Consider the following 16,010-nt stretch of genomic DNA (forward strand, 5'->3'; position numbering starts at 1 on the left):
TCCACACTTCATTCATAATCCTTCCATGTTTTATGGAAGTAAAGCAAACATAGTTACTGGCAGGACGAAGGTCCATTATAACCTGCGACCCACATTCACTGATCTCTGTGCTAGCCCACACCAGCTGATCACTCAAGTGATCCACTTCCCTCCCTTTTCTCTTCATACACTAACTGTGCATCTGCAAGCCTCTTTGCAACCGTCTGGACTCCAGATCCTCCATCCATGCTAACTTAATAATGAGGCATTCTTACTGCTTGCTGCATAGCAGGCGGAGGTACCAGAGCAATACCAACGAATATAAATCACTGCAGTTAAGAAATGTATCTTATTTTGACGGGTCTAGACAGAACTGCTGCAGTCTTACACTTGGAGTTTTCTCTGCGTGTTCCTATTCTGACCTTCTGTTGAGCTGCTCCATCTGATGTGTGGACCCTGAGCGAGGTATGCCATGGTTACATTTGGTAGCATGGCTCGGCCTCTGCCAGGTTGTGGTCCGGTTGACATGGTCCACGTAGAAAACTCTGCCATGGCTGTCAATCCGAGCTTCCCAGTCTGTGGTGACAGAGGGCAGTTTATTACATAAAGTTATTGGCGGAAGCACAGCTCCAGTGTCCACACATGAAGCAATTCACAGTGACAGGGCGACCAGGCACCATAGAAAGCCAATGGCATTCTGCGACTTCAAGCAACGGCAGGCAAAATAACTGCTGGCAAAGCAAAGAGGGCAGATCTTGAGCTGAATTTCAACACAAGTGATTGAAGTGACTGCCAGAGAGAGCAAAGGATACTGTTGATTGACATATGATATGGTGATAAATATGTCAGCGTGTTACCTAGGCAACCAGACTGGAAATGTCTTCTAGTGACAAAAAAAACAAAGAAGTAACAGAAATCCAGCTGCCTTGTTTACTTATTTTTGCAGGTTTAATTTAATAAACTACAGCTACAGTTTGAAATGTACATGCATTCATGGATGCCAAACTTTGGCTGCTAATTTTAGGGCACACTAATTTTGATAATTAGTGTGACCTGCTCTCTTTTCAAAGCTCAATAATTGTACCAAGCACATTCTTAAGAATATGTTACACAAATTCAAATTTATTTTTGATATTTTGAGATAAACACAGAATGGCGTTATCAAAGCCAAGGTCATAAAATGTAATCATTAGTTAGCAACAATTACCATGCTTGTGACCATAATTGACAACAGCTGGTACCTTCTACTCTACAACAGCTAAAAGGTGTGTTTGAGGGCACTTGTAGGACTGACAAGCACACAGTAAAGTAAAACATAGCAGAAACTCTGTGCAGTTCTGGGATGGAGTGCTGGAGATTTAAACAAGCCAGCAGTGTCTCTCAAAGAAATTTTAAGAACTGCAGATTCCAAAATCATCCGAGCTAACAGGTATACAAGTTACTGGGAGGTGCAGCAACTTCAGAGAACCAAATGGTCAGAAACAACCAGGAAACCACCATGACACAGGAACGAAACTGCCTGAACAACCAGTGTCATGGAAACAAAGATATTATTATCATTATTGATGGAGATGGTTCCGGTAAGAAACCTTACATCCAAATACAGCACACTGACAATTTGAACAAAACCTCCAGCTGACCACATAGACAAAGGAAAATCCTTCTGGAAGACATTTTTAATCTATGACGAGATTAAAAGTATTTCGGGGTCTTGTTCACAAGTGACTGGAGAAGGGAGCGGGAGATCAACAGACGGAATGGTGCTGCGGCTGCAGTGATGCAGACGCTGCACCGGTCTGTTGTGGTGAAGAGAGAGCTGAGTGTAAAAGTGAAGCTCTCAATTTACCGGTCGATCTACGCCCCTCCCCTCACTTATGGTCACGAGCTGTGGGTAGTGAGTGAAAGAACGAGATGGCGGATCGGCAGAAATTAGCTTCCTCCGAAGGGTGGGTGGCCTCTCCCTTAGAGATAGGGTGAGAAATTCAGCCATCCAGGAGGGGCTCAGAGTAAAGCCACTGCTCCTCCACATCGAATGGAGGCAGTTGAGGTGGTTCGGGCATCTGACAAGGATTCCTCCTGGGTGAGTGTTCCGGGCATGTCCCACCAGGAGGAGGCCCCGGGGCAGACCCAGGACACGCTGGACAGATTACATCTCTCGGCTGGCCTGTGAACGCCTTGGTGTTCCCCCGACAAGCTGGAGGAGGTGGCCAGAGGGAGGTCTGGGCTTCTCTGCTTAGTCTACTGACCCCGCGACCTGGCCCAGATAGGCGGAAGAAGATGGATGGATGGATGGATGGATGGATGGATGGATGGATGGATGAGACAAATGTTGAGTGCTTTAGTTGCCAGAGGTTTGTTTGGAGGAGTAAAGGTAAGGCTTTCAATCCTAAGAAAACTGCCAGCTGGTGCAATAAATATAAAATGAATCAAACCAAAAAAAAAACATTCAAAGAAATAAGCCAAACCCTTGACAGCAATGTCTAAGATGAGTAAGGTGTAATGGTGTGAGGTCCTTTCTGACATGACAAATGACAGATGATGAGATAGCAAATGTCTTCAGTTTGTTATATATAAATATTAAATGCTATTACCACATAGTCCTAACTATATCGAAGGCAAACTTTATTAAGCACTCAGTAGTACTTTTAGGACTACAAGAAACTACTACTACCCAACTTCTAGTCCATATTACCTGAAAGATGATTCCCTTAAAACCAAACACATGTAGAGAAGAGGTTCAGTTCTGAGTGAGGCTTTGGAGTAAACACCAGCTATTAGAATCAACCTGTCAATCAAAGCTGTCATACCTCAAAGTCTTAACAACATTCAAATGAATGAGTTAAAAAAAACACAGCTTGTAGGAAGAGGAACGCTCGATATATAGATTTTGGTATTTTGTAAGAACCATGTTTATTTTTGCTTTAAAAGTGGGCATTTTAACACAGGTTTATGTGGACTCACTTGCCTTTGAAGCCAACCTTAAGTGGCAATTACAGAAACTGCATCTTTGGGCAGTTCTAGGTTTGCTTCATTTTTTTTTGCCCTGGAGGCTGCTGCTTGTTGTTAAATGTAGCTATTCGGTCGTTAAGTGATGACGCGACGAATCCTACTTCCGGGTCTAAAGTAGTCTGCGTTTAATATGGCTTTTGTGTTGTTAACATGTTTAATGTTTTGTATTTTCTTCTATTTGATCTCAAAAAGCTCCTAAAACAGTCAGTGATCACTGTTGATCTCCCTCGGCTTTTATTACCGCTAATCATTTATTTAAGCTCAGTTTTTAACACCTTAGGATGTAACTACAGCCCAGCCCATGCAGCAGTATATGAATGACTAACCTCGTATTGTGGATGGATTATCTCAGTTGTTCTCCTGGCTGAAGTTTGGTCCTTTTACAGCATCCTGCCATGCGATTACATTTGTTCCTGACCACCGAGAACACTCACGTTAACTTTTAACTGTAGCTCAGGTGGCAGAGCAGGTCAGCCACTAATCAGAAGGTCGGTGGTTCGATCCCAGGCTGCATCCTGGCTGCATGCCAAATATCCTTGGGCAAGATACTAACCCCATGTTTGCCTACTGGTGGTGGTCAGAGGGCCCGGTGGCGCCTGTGTCCGGCAGCCTCGCCTCTGTCAGTGCGCCCCAGGGCAGCTGTGGCTACAATGTAGCTTGCTATCGCCAGTGTGTGAATGTGTGTGTGAATGGGTGAATGACTGAATGTAGTGTAAAGCGCTTTGGGGTCCTATGGACTAGATAAGTGCTATACAAATGCAGGCCATTTACCATTACCATTTTATCGAGTGGAAAAAAAGTTAGCTTGTTTATATTATGCTAACATAGCTGTGTCGCTAGCGGTCACGTAGCACATCATTATATACCAGCTAGCCAAACTTCAGTAACCCTACAAACGTCACTGCTGTTTAGTTTTCTGTCTTCATTTATGTTGGAAGTGATAGCAGAGCTGTACGTTTTAATTTGTTTCCAAAACCCCGCAGTCAGGACATGCTATGTTGTATTTAGATAGAAGCTAGCGAGCTAACTCCCTGCTAACTTCTAACTCCGTTAAATGTCATAAATTCCGTTTTCATGGATGCCTGGATGTTAAACTCAATTGTTAAACCTGGTAGAGCAGAACGCTGATCATTTTATTAAAGATGAAAGACTTTAGACAGTTTTTCAACTCTCAGTAATGCCATAGTGATCGTTTGATATATGGACCTGCAGCGGAGTTTAGACCCAGACACGGCTAGTGACGTCAGACTTAACGCCCGGATAGACAGCAGTATCAGTCTTGTAGTGCCACATCCGGGATTTGTTTAGCCCTTTAATAGCGATAATGTGAACGTGTCGGACTAGTACCACTGCAGCTTTCCTCAGCTCTGTCTAACTGCTTTGGGAGTAGGAGGAAGATGAAGAATGCTCCCAAAGGACGAAAAACCCCTGTGTTGTTTTTCATGACTGCTCTGCCTGCCCACGCGCACAAACACTCTTGAGCAGCCTTTATTAGCTGTCCTGACTGTGTTTAGGGAATTAGTATCTCTAATCTAGGTAACAGTCTTGTTCTATTCTGGGCTCTAGGTGGTCTGGATCAGATTTTAGTGATCGAATAATGTCACTCACCTGTTCTCTTCAAAAGAAAAGATATATTATAAACATAGTACTTGACTGTATGTGTTGTAAGACCACTACATCCAGCCTGTCTGCAGAAAGCTTCTTGAATCCACATACTAAACATCAAGAAGGAATTAATATTGAAACTAGAGTGTGGCTTTTATGAATTACAAAATGAAATACTTTTAACTCATGGTCATATCTGATTTTCAAAGATAAAAGATTCTGTGAGCTCTGTGAGCAGTGCACAGATGAGCAGGACGTCATGACAACTGATTGGAAGTCAAGTGTGGTCCAAAAAGAGTCTACAGCACTGGAAAAACCAATGGCGCAAATTGCAAATTTGACATTATTATAGTCCTCAGGAAAACATTCCCAAACAATCCTTATTACTAATTACTCCTCACATTTTTTGTAGGCTTTCAGTTCACTCCATATTTACATGCTGGTTTTTTCTGGCTTGTAGGGATATTTATCAGACCAAGCAGAATGGATGGATGAATGAAACAAAAAAGGTTTGTGATGCTGTAAGCACAAAAACATTACAATTGGAAAAAACTCAGCAGCAGTTTCTCTTTTACAAATACAGTACTTTTACAGTACTGTGTGAGAAAAATGGTGCTTGCAGGGGAAACAGTGATTGGGGACTCTCAGTGATGATGTAACGGCTCGGTTGAGTTTAGGCTTTCTGACAGCCTATCAGTATAGGCCAGCAAGCCATCCAACAATCCTACTCAGAGTAAATCTCCAACCATGTACCATGAAGCAGAGAGCAGTATGAAGCTGTATGTTCAAAGCTCGATGAGTACGTAAGGAGAGACGAGACAATGATAAGAAACACAGAGGAGAAGGAATGTATTTGGAAAGCAAATAAATGTGGCGGCATGCACACACAGCACAAACACTCAGAGTGTTAGCATGAGACTCCAGAGTAAGACTGGGAGCTGTTGGTTCTTACTTGGAGGTAAGGCTTGGTCAGTGGCAGCAGGAAAATGGTTTAGGTCATGGCTGGGTCGCAGGACTGGAAGATGGCCAACAGGAGGGGAGAAGCTTGAGCCTACAGGACATTAGAGAAACAGCACGGGGTGAATTACCATAGGGCCAAGGATATTCTGTACCAACTATAAGACTGGGAATAAACTGGACTTTGCCCACATAGATGTGGAATCCCCATGTGTTGTTAGTTAGATATGTGAACACTGAGGCTGTAGACAGACATGCCCAATGTTTCATATATAGATGTCATAGAGTTAATGACATGTAATGTTAGCATATATTTGGCTAATGCTACTGTAACTGTTTATCAAATCAATAAGGTTAAAGAAAAATCAGTGAAAGCTGAAATACCAATGTGTCAGTTTACCAATGAAAGGTTAAAAAAGAATATTTATTCTCAACAATTTTAATAACAAATTCATTTTGTTTTCGAATCAGAACATTTCCTGTTGTTAAATTTGAGAACCTGATACTTGTCTTTATCTTGCTAGTTTTACATTAGCTTAATATACAGTTGGGGTCATAAAGGTGCTTATACTGATGAGCATGAATGTCATGTTAATTTTGGGTTTTAATAATAGGAAGGTGAAATGACTGTGCAGCATAGGTCTTTAGCAACTCAAGAATTGGGTGTAAATAAATCTGTACAAGTTGCATCTCAAAACAAGCTCCTGGCATAATTCTCACTGGATATTTGACCATTCGTCTTGGCAGAATTGATACTGTTTATTTAAATTGGTTTCTTGCCTGGCATGAACTGAGCACAAATTTTCAAATGTTATGAGTATTGGTCAGTAAATGCTGTCAAATAAATCCTTTTGCTGGCAAAGAGAAACTACCAACAGTGTCCCAAATTACCATGACATTCATGTTGCAGTTATGTCAACTTCTGAGATTATAATCTAAATCATTTTTATTTATAATGAAATTGGTAGACAAGAGTATCTAAAAAATGAAAATATTTCTTGGAACATCTTTCATGCCCTGCAGACACATAAACAAATCATGCCCATCTGCCAACCACATTCCTTTAATCTCTTTTTGAACTACTCTACCACCAGCACCAATAACAAGAGCTAGAAGTTAGTCTTTCAGCTAATTGCCCCACCAACAATAAACGCTGTCTCCATTTACATATATATATAGTTACTATTACTTGCAGACTGTTTTGAAATAGTCTCTAACAGCTTTTCCATCAGCTAGTAAAATGGTAAAATGGTGAGTGAGTATGTGGTCTGGATGAAGGAAAATGTGTGTTAATGCGAAGTGCAAACAGACATAGCATGCTTTGAGATGGGATTGTGATAGGATTAGCTGGAGTCAGCCTGAGGGAAATGTAATCCATAAAATGCTATCACATTAATGAGCAAGCTTTCCTTCCACTAAAAAAGAAACATTGATCACCAAGGAGAAGCACTGATGCTCAGGCATCAAATGTCTTTAACATGAGTACACACTGGCTGTACATACATTGCAAAACACAGAAACATCACTGTTGAGGTAGGACTGTGACGGAAGGCCATGATATGCATCACTGTGTGTAACTCGTTAATTGAGATTTGCCACATTAATGCAGTTATGGCGTTAACGTCACTTTAACGAGATTAACGCTGACAGCACTAATATATATACATTAAAAAAGAGAGGTGAGATGATTTAAGGCTTCAGTGCTTGGGCTTTAGGGTGGAGATGGCCAATGTCTATCATTACCTCTTGTAAAATATAGTTGGAAGGCAAAGCTGGACGGATCACCTTTGCCTTAAAGGTTCTCATAGGCTGAGATTATAGAAAGCTCCAATTACAGGCTATAAAGTTTCTATAGTGGAAAAGCAGATTTTAATAATAAAACTAGTCTAAAGTTCCAAAAGCACACAAGTTAAAGTAAACCAGGAGAATCCGAAACAACATTCTGGCACCTTCAATTAATAAGTAATCAAATCGAGCAGTTCAATAAAGACAGAGGAACATTTCTTCCTGCTGATGTTCATGCTGGTAGATGGCAGTAAAGTTTTAATCATGGAAATTCACCACAGAGGTGACTAGCATTACAGAAGTGAGTGAGCACATATGAAGTAATGTTTATAATTGCTTCAAAAATCTCAACAAATACCACAAAACACAAACTTTTTGTGCAGTTTGGAACACAATATGCTTGGGAGTTAAAGGTACAGAGGCTGGATTTCCCAGAAGTTAAAGTGTGCCAAGGACAGTAATCAGTGATCAGATGTAAGAGAGAGAGAACGAGGAGAAAGATTAGAAATTTTCAAAGTTAAGGACTGGCATAGTTAAAATTGTTTTTCAAATCTTTAAAAATATGAAAAAACAAATTTAAGTAATATAATTTTGTTATTGAAAGGTTAAATGAGAATACATGACAGTTTAATGTAGTTTATTGCCAGTTAAAAGCATTAGTTTGAAGTGTGGTAATAAAGTTAACAGTAATGTACTACAATGGATTTGTCAAAGCAGCCTGTGGTGCTCATGGTCAATGTTAAATCAAGGGTAGCAGACATAAATTTGAATTCAAGCTGATCTGTCTGCTTAAATGTTATAGAATTCAGTTACACCCACAAAGACCAGCAAACCTAAGAGCAGCAGCACAGTTCAGCTTATCCCCATATGTAAGGAAAATAAATCTGCTGGAGCTTACAAAGCAGATTTTATGTCTTATTTCAAAGTTGTTGTTTTCCCGCCATTCTGTACTGCTGCACTGGATATTAGTGTTCCTCCACCTGCCAAATTCCATTTTAACCCCTGTATAGGCTTGCAGTGTTCCTCTCCATCACATCCAGTTTCAAAATATCAACATGGCCTTACAATAACATGGCATCACAAACTACCAGGGGATACTACAGTGGCGACTTCAATCTTTTATGTGGTCCTATGGTTCAATGACCCAACAATCCATGATGGGGACCTTGCAGGTAAAACTAACATTGGCCCTGCATGGGCTAAACCGCAAAAGGGTAAAACTGCTGTGGGAGCCACATGGGCTAGCCTACAAGGGGTCCACATGGTTTTTGAAGCTGGACTGCCTCCAATTGGGGCCAAAACGGGATACCTGTGGGTTTGCTTTGCCCACACAGCCCCACAGTTCACCCACAGATAGCTGCTGTGGACGCGCAGGGGCATGATTGTTGTGGATGTGGTTATTCTAAAAGTGAGATAGAAAGTAAGAGCCTGTGAATGACACATGGTTCATTTACTCACCTGCCTGTCCTTTTCCAAAGAGTTACCAAGGACAACTGTCCAGATGGTTCGGGGTAACAAACCATCTGTTATAACAGGTAAGCAGTCCAACACACACCCACAAGGCCAACACAAACTTGGTCCAAGAATAAATGGCAAATGGACTTATGTTTAAATATTGCTTGTCTGCCCAATTTAAGCACTCAAATCACAAATACTACAGCCTCATTCATCCAGTCACACACACAATGAATGCTCTATCCTAAGCTGCCCGACACATTGGCATGCAGACCGAAGGAGCTAGGGATCAAACCTTATGATTAGCTAGTTACAGTCACTCTAATAGAGGCAACCGAGGAAACTCCACTCTTGTCACAGCACTACTCATTCACTTTCTTGTTTATTTGGTCTTCTGCTCAGTTTCCATCATGCTAGCGGAGGCTGAACACCCACACACAAAATCTTCCCATATATGTTTTTGTAGATCATTCACACAAACTCGACATAGCACCCACACTTGACAGAAATTCAGATCTGGATGGAGAAACCCATGGTTTCATCAAGCTCTGAAAATTGAATAAATAACCAAGTACTGGTCCAAGTCTTAAAAACCCAAACACACTTAAAGGTTTCCCATAATCACACAACCAAATTAAATATCAGAGAAGTGATAAAAGCAGATTCAAGCCAAGAGCATTCAAATCCAAAATGGGGGGAAAAACAATCTTTGTGTGCAAGAATATAATCGTAACAAGCAGGAAGAAGAAAACTAGACAGCTATCGAACTCTGCAGAGGGTTTGAAAACATTTTAGTAAAAGGAAGTCTTACAGGGTTCTGCAAAACTGTGTGTGTATCCAGCTTTCACTCTCTACAGGCAACGTCATGTAAAAAATACAAATATACAAAAATGACCAACATAGTAAAAAAAATCCAGTCAAACACAGTCAATCAGTTTATACTTAAATATATACGTTTACAGCTTATACTTAAATAATTTGTCACTTCAGAATTTTCCTTTCTGAGGAAGTAAAGTGAGGGCCATTAACAAGCAGAGCCTGAATCTCCCAGAAGGTAAACAGAAGCCTTCGGTGAAAACCTGGTAGATAAAAAGTTACATTAAATTGGCTAAAACGAATATTAGTAGGAACATGTATTCATTTGGGCTTCACTTGAACATTGAGGCACCGCTCCATGAAAACAACCCCCCCCAATGACAGCTATGACCCCCAGAAGAACAATGCTTCATGAACATGACACGGCTGAACCTAAGCTGCTGAGCTGACTGAACCTCTGCACACGAGCCTGAGACAATCCACAGAGACCCATCTCAACACTCACAGATCTCAAATGATTCTCTCCATCATTCCACACGCTCAACAGGACATCCCCTGGATTTCCACTTCCCCATATGTCAGAGCTTTTTTGGAGCCATGGGAGGGACCCACACACCAGTGTTAGAACAGCTAAAAGTCATCGTACTGACTAAAGAAGGAGAAGAAACATAAAAAACATCCAGTTGAGTGTCTTGGAAATTAATCATTGTGGGTTCAATTTCATTCTAGAAATGGCCAAACAACAAAAAAGAAAGTCAATTTTCTCCTCATGCCAGACAATGAGACAAGAAAGCTTTAGAGAAGCGTGAGCTAGCGTATTTGTCTCTATAAGAATAGGCCAACATAGTAGGCATTGGGGGAAAAGCTTCACTTTATATATGGCCGGTAAGGTAACTTCCTGCGAAGCTGAATGTGTTGCTTGCCTAGTGTTCTAGTCTAATTTGAAAGCTGGAGGTGAAAGAGTTATTCTGAGACAATCTCACCGATGCTGTTCTGATCACTGGGCCCCGCCACAGCTGGATCCCCCTGCTCTCCGCTCCTGGTCTCCTTCCATCTGCCCGTCCTCCTCTCTGCCCCGCCCTGCTCTTCTCCGTCAGGGCCGTGATTTCCATCAGGTACTGACTCAAAGGCGCTCTCCTCATCTTCCTCTTCCTGGGAGGAGAACACAGTGCTGCTGGAGAGCCGGTTACTCTCCACCGAAGACAGGCGGGTGTGGCTGCAAAACCGCCCCCTCCCCTCATAGCCGGAGTTGCTGTAGCATGATGTGCTGTAACAGGAGGTGCTGTAGCACGAGGTGCTGTAGCAGGAGGTGTCACAAAACTCGCACTCGCTTTCACCTGGAGCTCTGTGGGCGCTGCCGCCAGCCCTCCTTCCTCCTCCATTGCTGGAATCCCCCTCCTCGCTTTCTGGACAGGAAGGGGAGATCCTCCTGACTGCTGTGTGGCCTCCTCCAAATCCTTCACCTTCCAGAAGTTGATTCAGCTCAGAGAGGCGCTCAATGGAGAGGCTGCGGGGCAGCGAGCGCCGACAGCAGGGGCCCGGACACCCCAGAACCTGCACGAGTTTAAAGACACAGATCTTTTATTACTCTTCAGCAGAGGTGAATCAGAGTGAATGAGTGGGTTAGCCCTTCAGTATGTTAAGTGCAGAATGAGAACAGGATTTATGCTGCCACAGCTTTCTAAAATAAATCATGCATCGTGTGAGCAATCCCAGCACATCAGCTGATCTCAGTGCTACCGGGCAATTCCCTGTCTCATAAACAGCACGCTATTCAAATTCAGTTGGAACAATTTAATTTGGATCATTTTGGTTTATAGCTAACACTAAACCAAAGAGACAGTATGAGCACAGAAGATCGAGAAAAGCTAGCTTACATGCTATATGTGCTAAACAGGTGTACTGCCAACACTTCTTGGGGGAACTCCAGCTTAAGAAGCTCCACTGCATACACCACATAGTAAGAATGACTCCACAACATCTTCTGTTTGTTAGCAAGTGTCTAACCAGCCCATTACTGCCCCTACCTGAGAGGGTGACTGTGATGTATCCTCTTCTTCATCATCCTCCTGCCCCTCCTGCTCTTTGGAGGTTTTATGTGTTGGTGATGTGCTGTTTGTCTCCACAGTGCTGTCTGTATTCACTCCTTCCCCACTTTGCTCTTCCTCCTGGCTGGGCGGTCTGTGCTGGGCCGAGGGAAGACTGTGAAGGAGGTGGTGAATCCGGATGTAGTGGGATCGTGGCGTCTCAGGCTCGCCACAGGCCGAGGCAATCACCGTCTCCAGCTCTGACACCGGGAGGGAGCAGGGGCGGGTTTTACGGCGTGAATGAGCATTGGAGTTGTAGTTCGACAAGAGAGACTGGCAGGAGCAGGGGGCACAGCTTCTTTCCCCTCCCTCTCCAACCTCCTGCGGGGCCCCTTCAGCTGGGCCTACAGGAGCCTCCTGGGGTGCAGTGTTTTCCTCGGGGGGAGCCTCCACAGCAGTGGCCTCATCGAGAGTCATTTCTGCTACGGCACAGTCAGAGTGTGGCTCTGACTGTGCTTCATCCACAGCCTCTCTTCCTTCTGCTGTAACCTCCTCCTCGGCTTGGGCTGCAGTCTCCTCTCCCTGCTCCACATCTCCTTTCTCCTGCTGCCCCTCCTCTCCTCCCTCCTGCTGCTGCTCACCAGATTCTCCCTCCGCCTGCTCCACCTGAGGCTCAGGAGTCAAGGGTTCCTCTCTCACCGTGGTCTCCTCTTCCACACTTCCTTGCTCCTCCTGTGACGTCGCTTCACCCTGCTCCTTCTCAGCGGGTTGGACCTCCTTGGGTGCGGAGGCTGCTTCAGGTAAAGTCTCAGGGTCAGGAGGAGCATCCAAGGGAAGATCAGGCATGTCAGGGCCCACGCTCAGTGTGTCATCATCGGGAGCATCAGCAGCATGGTTGACATCTGCTGCGTGTCCACCCTCAGGACAGGCCGCCTCTATGACTAAGGAAACCTCCTCATCGTCTAAGAAAGAAAGGTACACGCTTTCATCACTGTTTCATAAGTTTCATTTTCAAGTTGCTGCCTTCAAACTGAGCTTTGTCTTCAGTGTGCAGTGACTTAAGTGAAATCACAAATTTTTCAGAGAAATACTGGGTGTGTGGCCTCTGATACAGAGCAAAGATTTACCTGCTAATTAGAGACTAAACTTTGAGCTGCTGGTGCCTTTTGCAGTATTTTTTACTGAATCATCTGACAAATAACACGACAGACCGTGCGGTACAGCTAATGTTCTTTAACTTCCTAGAACCTGGCGTCCACATATGTGAACATCACATTTTGGGTTATTTAGACCAAAATACTCAATTTTGCTCTACAAGGGCCTGATATGCACTTATGAGGACATTATACTGCTACTGTTCTATCGAACTGTTTTAAACGAATATCCTCATCTGGTAATTGTTTGTTTTTATATTCATCAGGACCCAATCAGCCCAAATATCAAAGAGAAATTAAAAATGCATGCCTGTAACTGAAGTGTCACCACACAGTGCAAAAGTTGCTATAGTACGGTTAAACATCATTTAGTTAGCCAACAGTGGAACATTTGATGGATGTTACTTTAACATTAACCGCCGGTATAAGTTCCATTTGAAGGCAGCAACTGGGTACAATGGTTGTGCCATTACATTAGTAGCAGTTTAAAATCTTATATTATAAAATGTATTATGGAGATAAAATAAATCTTGCAGCATATCCAAGTCCTTTTCAGTCTCTTACATAATCTACAGCTACTAATTCAAGGTGAACTGTCCATACTACTACATAGCATTAAGCCTGGTGTACCTGGGTGAATGGAGGAGGTCAGCTCAAAGCGGAACTGCAGCTGGCCACAGACATGATCTGTAGGCAACCTGCGACCTAAGGAATAACTTACTACTCGATCCCTGGGGACAACACAGAGACAGGCGACAGTTAGAAAGGGTATGTAAATGAGAGAGAAGGGAGAAACTCTGTAAAAACATACAGTAAAAAAAAAGTAAAAATAACATAGTAGCTAAAATCAGACTGTTACATGGCTTTTAAAGCAGCTATAACCACCCACATCATTTACCTCACGGACAGCCTGTGTGGGCCAGTTTATGTAGGAGAACTTTTACAGCTCTACAGATTGAACCATTGAGCACAAGCAAACCCCTGAGCTGATGACAGCCATGCTGCATTTATTTAAACAGGGAAAATCCTCATAAATGTGTTTTACCCGATGGCATGTTTTTCCAGCAGTCTCTGGACCGGGACCGAGAGCTTCCCCAGGAAACGCTTGATGATTGGTCTGCTCTTGGCAAACTTATCCTTCACCTCAATCTCCAGGACATCAGTGGGTAGGGACACAAAGTTAAACCTCTGGAGAAACAACAGAGGACAGAGCAATTTCTTGTTGGATGTGTGATATGTAACACAGGCAATCATTTACAGCATTCAGCATTTAAAGCACTAACAGGAGTTACTATAAAAAAGGAAAAAAAGCAGGCAAAAAACTTGATCATCCAAATTTGGCAAACAAGAATATATTATTAAATGAGATGTCCATATTCTGTAGACTGACTTGGGTCTGAGTGTTGAATCTAAACCAGCACCGTTTTGTGCTTAAATGTGCCAATTCTTGAATTCTTTGCTCGCACTTACTCAAACTGCCCTAATCCATACACCTAAAACCAACACATATCTGGCAACCCTTGAAGAGACCAGACCAGAGTCAGTGCCAGCACATCAATCCTCATGACTCACCAAGATAACTGTGAAAACTTGTTGGGTTTTTATATTTGCTATTCAAACATAGCATGAGTAAATGGAGTGCCTGCAGAATGAAGGGTATGAGCAGAACACCAACAACCGTATACGTACCCCCAACGTATATCATTTATGCATGTGACACAACAGCAACAACTTCATTATTTATTTATAAAATACAAACTGCGTTCTGCCACATTTCACACAGGCGAGACTGATTCAAACTAAAGTCACTTTTTGCATTTGTAATTAAATATTATAGTTATTGGAATTAAGCAATACAATCATCTTTATGGTTGCACAACTACTATACTAAGAAACTATGATTACATTTTGATATTGTTAGAATAAACTAATGAATGAAATGAACTAACAGTGGTAATAAAGTGTTTCTACTTGTATGCTATTTTAAGTTCTCCCCAGGTTACTAAAAACGACTTATCTCAAATGAATACTGGAGACGTGATTGTTAGAGTTCAAATTTCTGCAAATATGTGGGAGGGTTAAAGTGCTCCCTCTTCAGCAGATAATCATTAAAAGAAACTCTGCACATACAGTAAGGCTCAGGAATCACAACCATGTAACTCGTCCTGGATTAAAACATTTCCTGGTAGCTTAGCGTGCCTAATTTGGGGTTTATTTTTCTTCCTCAGTGTTATTTGTACTTTATTTATTTGAGAGAATCCAATTCCCCATCTTTCTCTTTTGGGGTTCTGATGACTGTCCAAGCTTCTTATACACTGCTTGGAGAGTCCAAATCCTCCAAAGCTTTTTATTCACTCTTACCAAGATAGATTTTAGAGGGAAATACTGATTGCAGCTTAAAGCTCTTTGAGACAAGCTTCAGAATTTCTGGCACCAAAAACGTTAAATGCTTAAATTAGTACTGGCACAAACCTGTTAGTTGGTTTTTATCAAAGAGCAAAACAACAACAACAAACCCATGATGGGACTTCCCTTCTGCATTTATACATTTTATTCAAATGTCAATACAAAGACCTCTTTTCCTTGTCTCTGTCTTCACCTGCATTTCAGAGTTCTTGTAAATCCTGTCTTATGTCTGCGTCTTCATTTAAGGTTAACACTCCTTGAAATTATTATGATGGGGAAGTAATGGGCATCAACAGGCACATTAAAACCACCAGCCTAATATTGTCCTGAGGCTTTGCCCTGTTGGGGAATGCACATAGGACCTCTGGGTGATCACAGTGGTGTCTGGCACTGGGGCTTTATCATTTGGATGCTGTGGAATGGGGCATCAGCCTTGTTCTGATGATATACTTCATCAGGATCTGGGTGTTTTGAAGATGAGGCAGATGATCTTTGTTGAGTCCCTCAAGCAATTCATAAGCAGTTATTGCAGTGTGGAAAGTGCATTGTGTACCTAGGGCCTGTCATTGCAAAGAGAATGGTCTTAGTCTAATACTAAGGAATTAGGGCTGGGCTATATCACACTGTTCACGGTAATACTGGTATAATGTTGGGCAACGACAAGAAAATGAAATATCGCAATAGAATATGGGTAAAACACGCATGCGCACTGCCTTTGTTTTCATATGCACATGGTGGAAAAAGCATGGCGGCGACGCAGAATGAGAAGGGCGAAAGCGGATCGTTGAATGAAACGGATGAACCAGAACTGGTTAGT

The 16,010-nt window shown here is 42.5% G+C and overlaps 1 protein-coding gene across 2 annotated transcripts in view; it reads right to left on the reverse strand.

Annotated features, from left to right (window-relative positions):
* hecw1a (HECT, C2 and WW domain containing E3 ubiquitin protein ligase 1a) overlaps positions 1-16,010 on the reverse strand; it is a 97,758-nt gene that overhangs the window by 22,870 nt on the left and 58,878 nt on the right. For both annotated transcript variants that reach the window (XM_080864539.1, XM_080864540.1), the window contains 6 exons: positions 13,833-13,975; positions 13,418-13,518; positions 11,634-12,595; positions 10,590-11,160; positions 5,546-5,644; positions 402-555 (listed from right to left, as the gene is read on the reverse strand). In XM_080864539.1, coding sequence (XP_080720665.1) covers positions 402-555; positions 5,546-5,644; positions 10,590-11,160; positions 11,634-12,595; positions 13,418-13,518; positions 13,833-13,975 — 2,030 coding nt within the window. The remainder of the gene's footprint in view (positions 1-401; positions 556-5,545; positions 5,645-10,589; positions 11,161-11,633; positions 12,596-13,417; positions 13,519-13,832; positions 13,976-16,010) is intronic.

The sequence above is a fragment of the Rhamphochromis sp. 'chilingali' genome (genome assembly GCF_963969265.1).
Source record: "Rhamphochromis sp. 'chilingali' genome assembly, chromosome: 18".
NCBI classification, from domain to species: Eukaryota; Metazoa; Chordata; class Actinopteri; order Cichliformes; family Cichlidae; genus Rhamphochromis; species Rhamphochromis sp. 'chilingali'.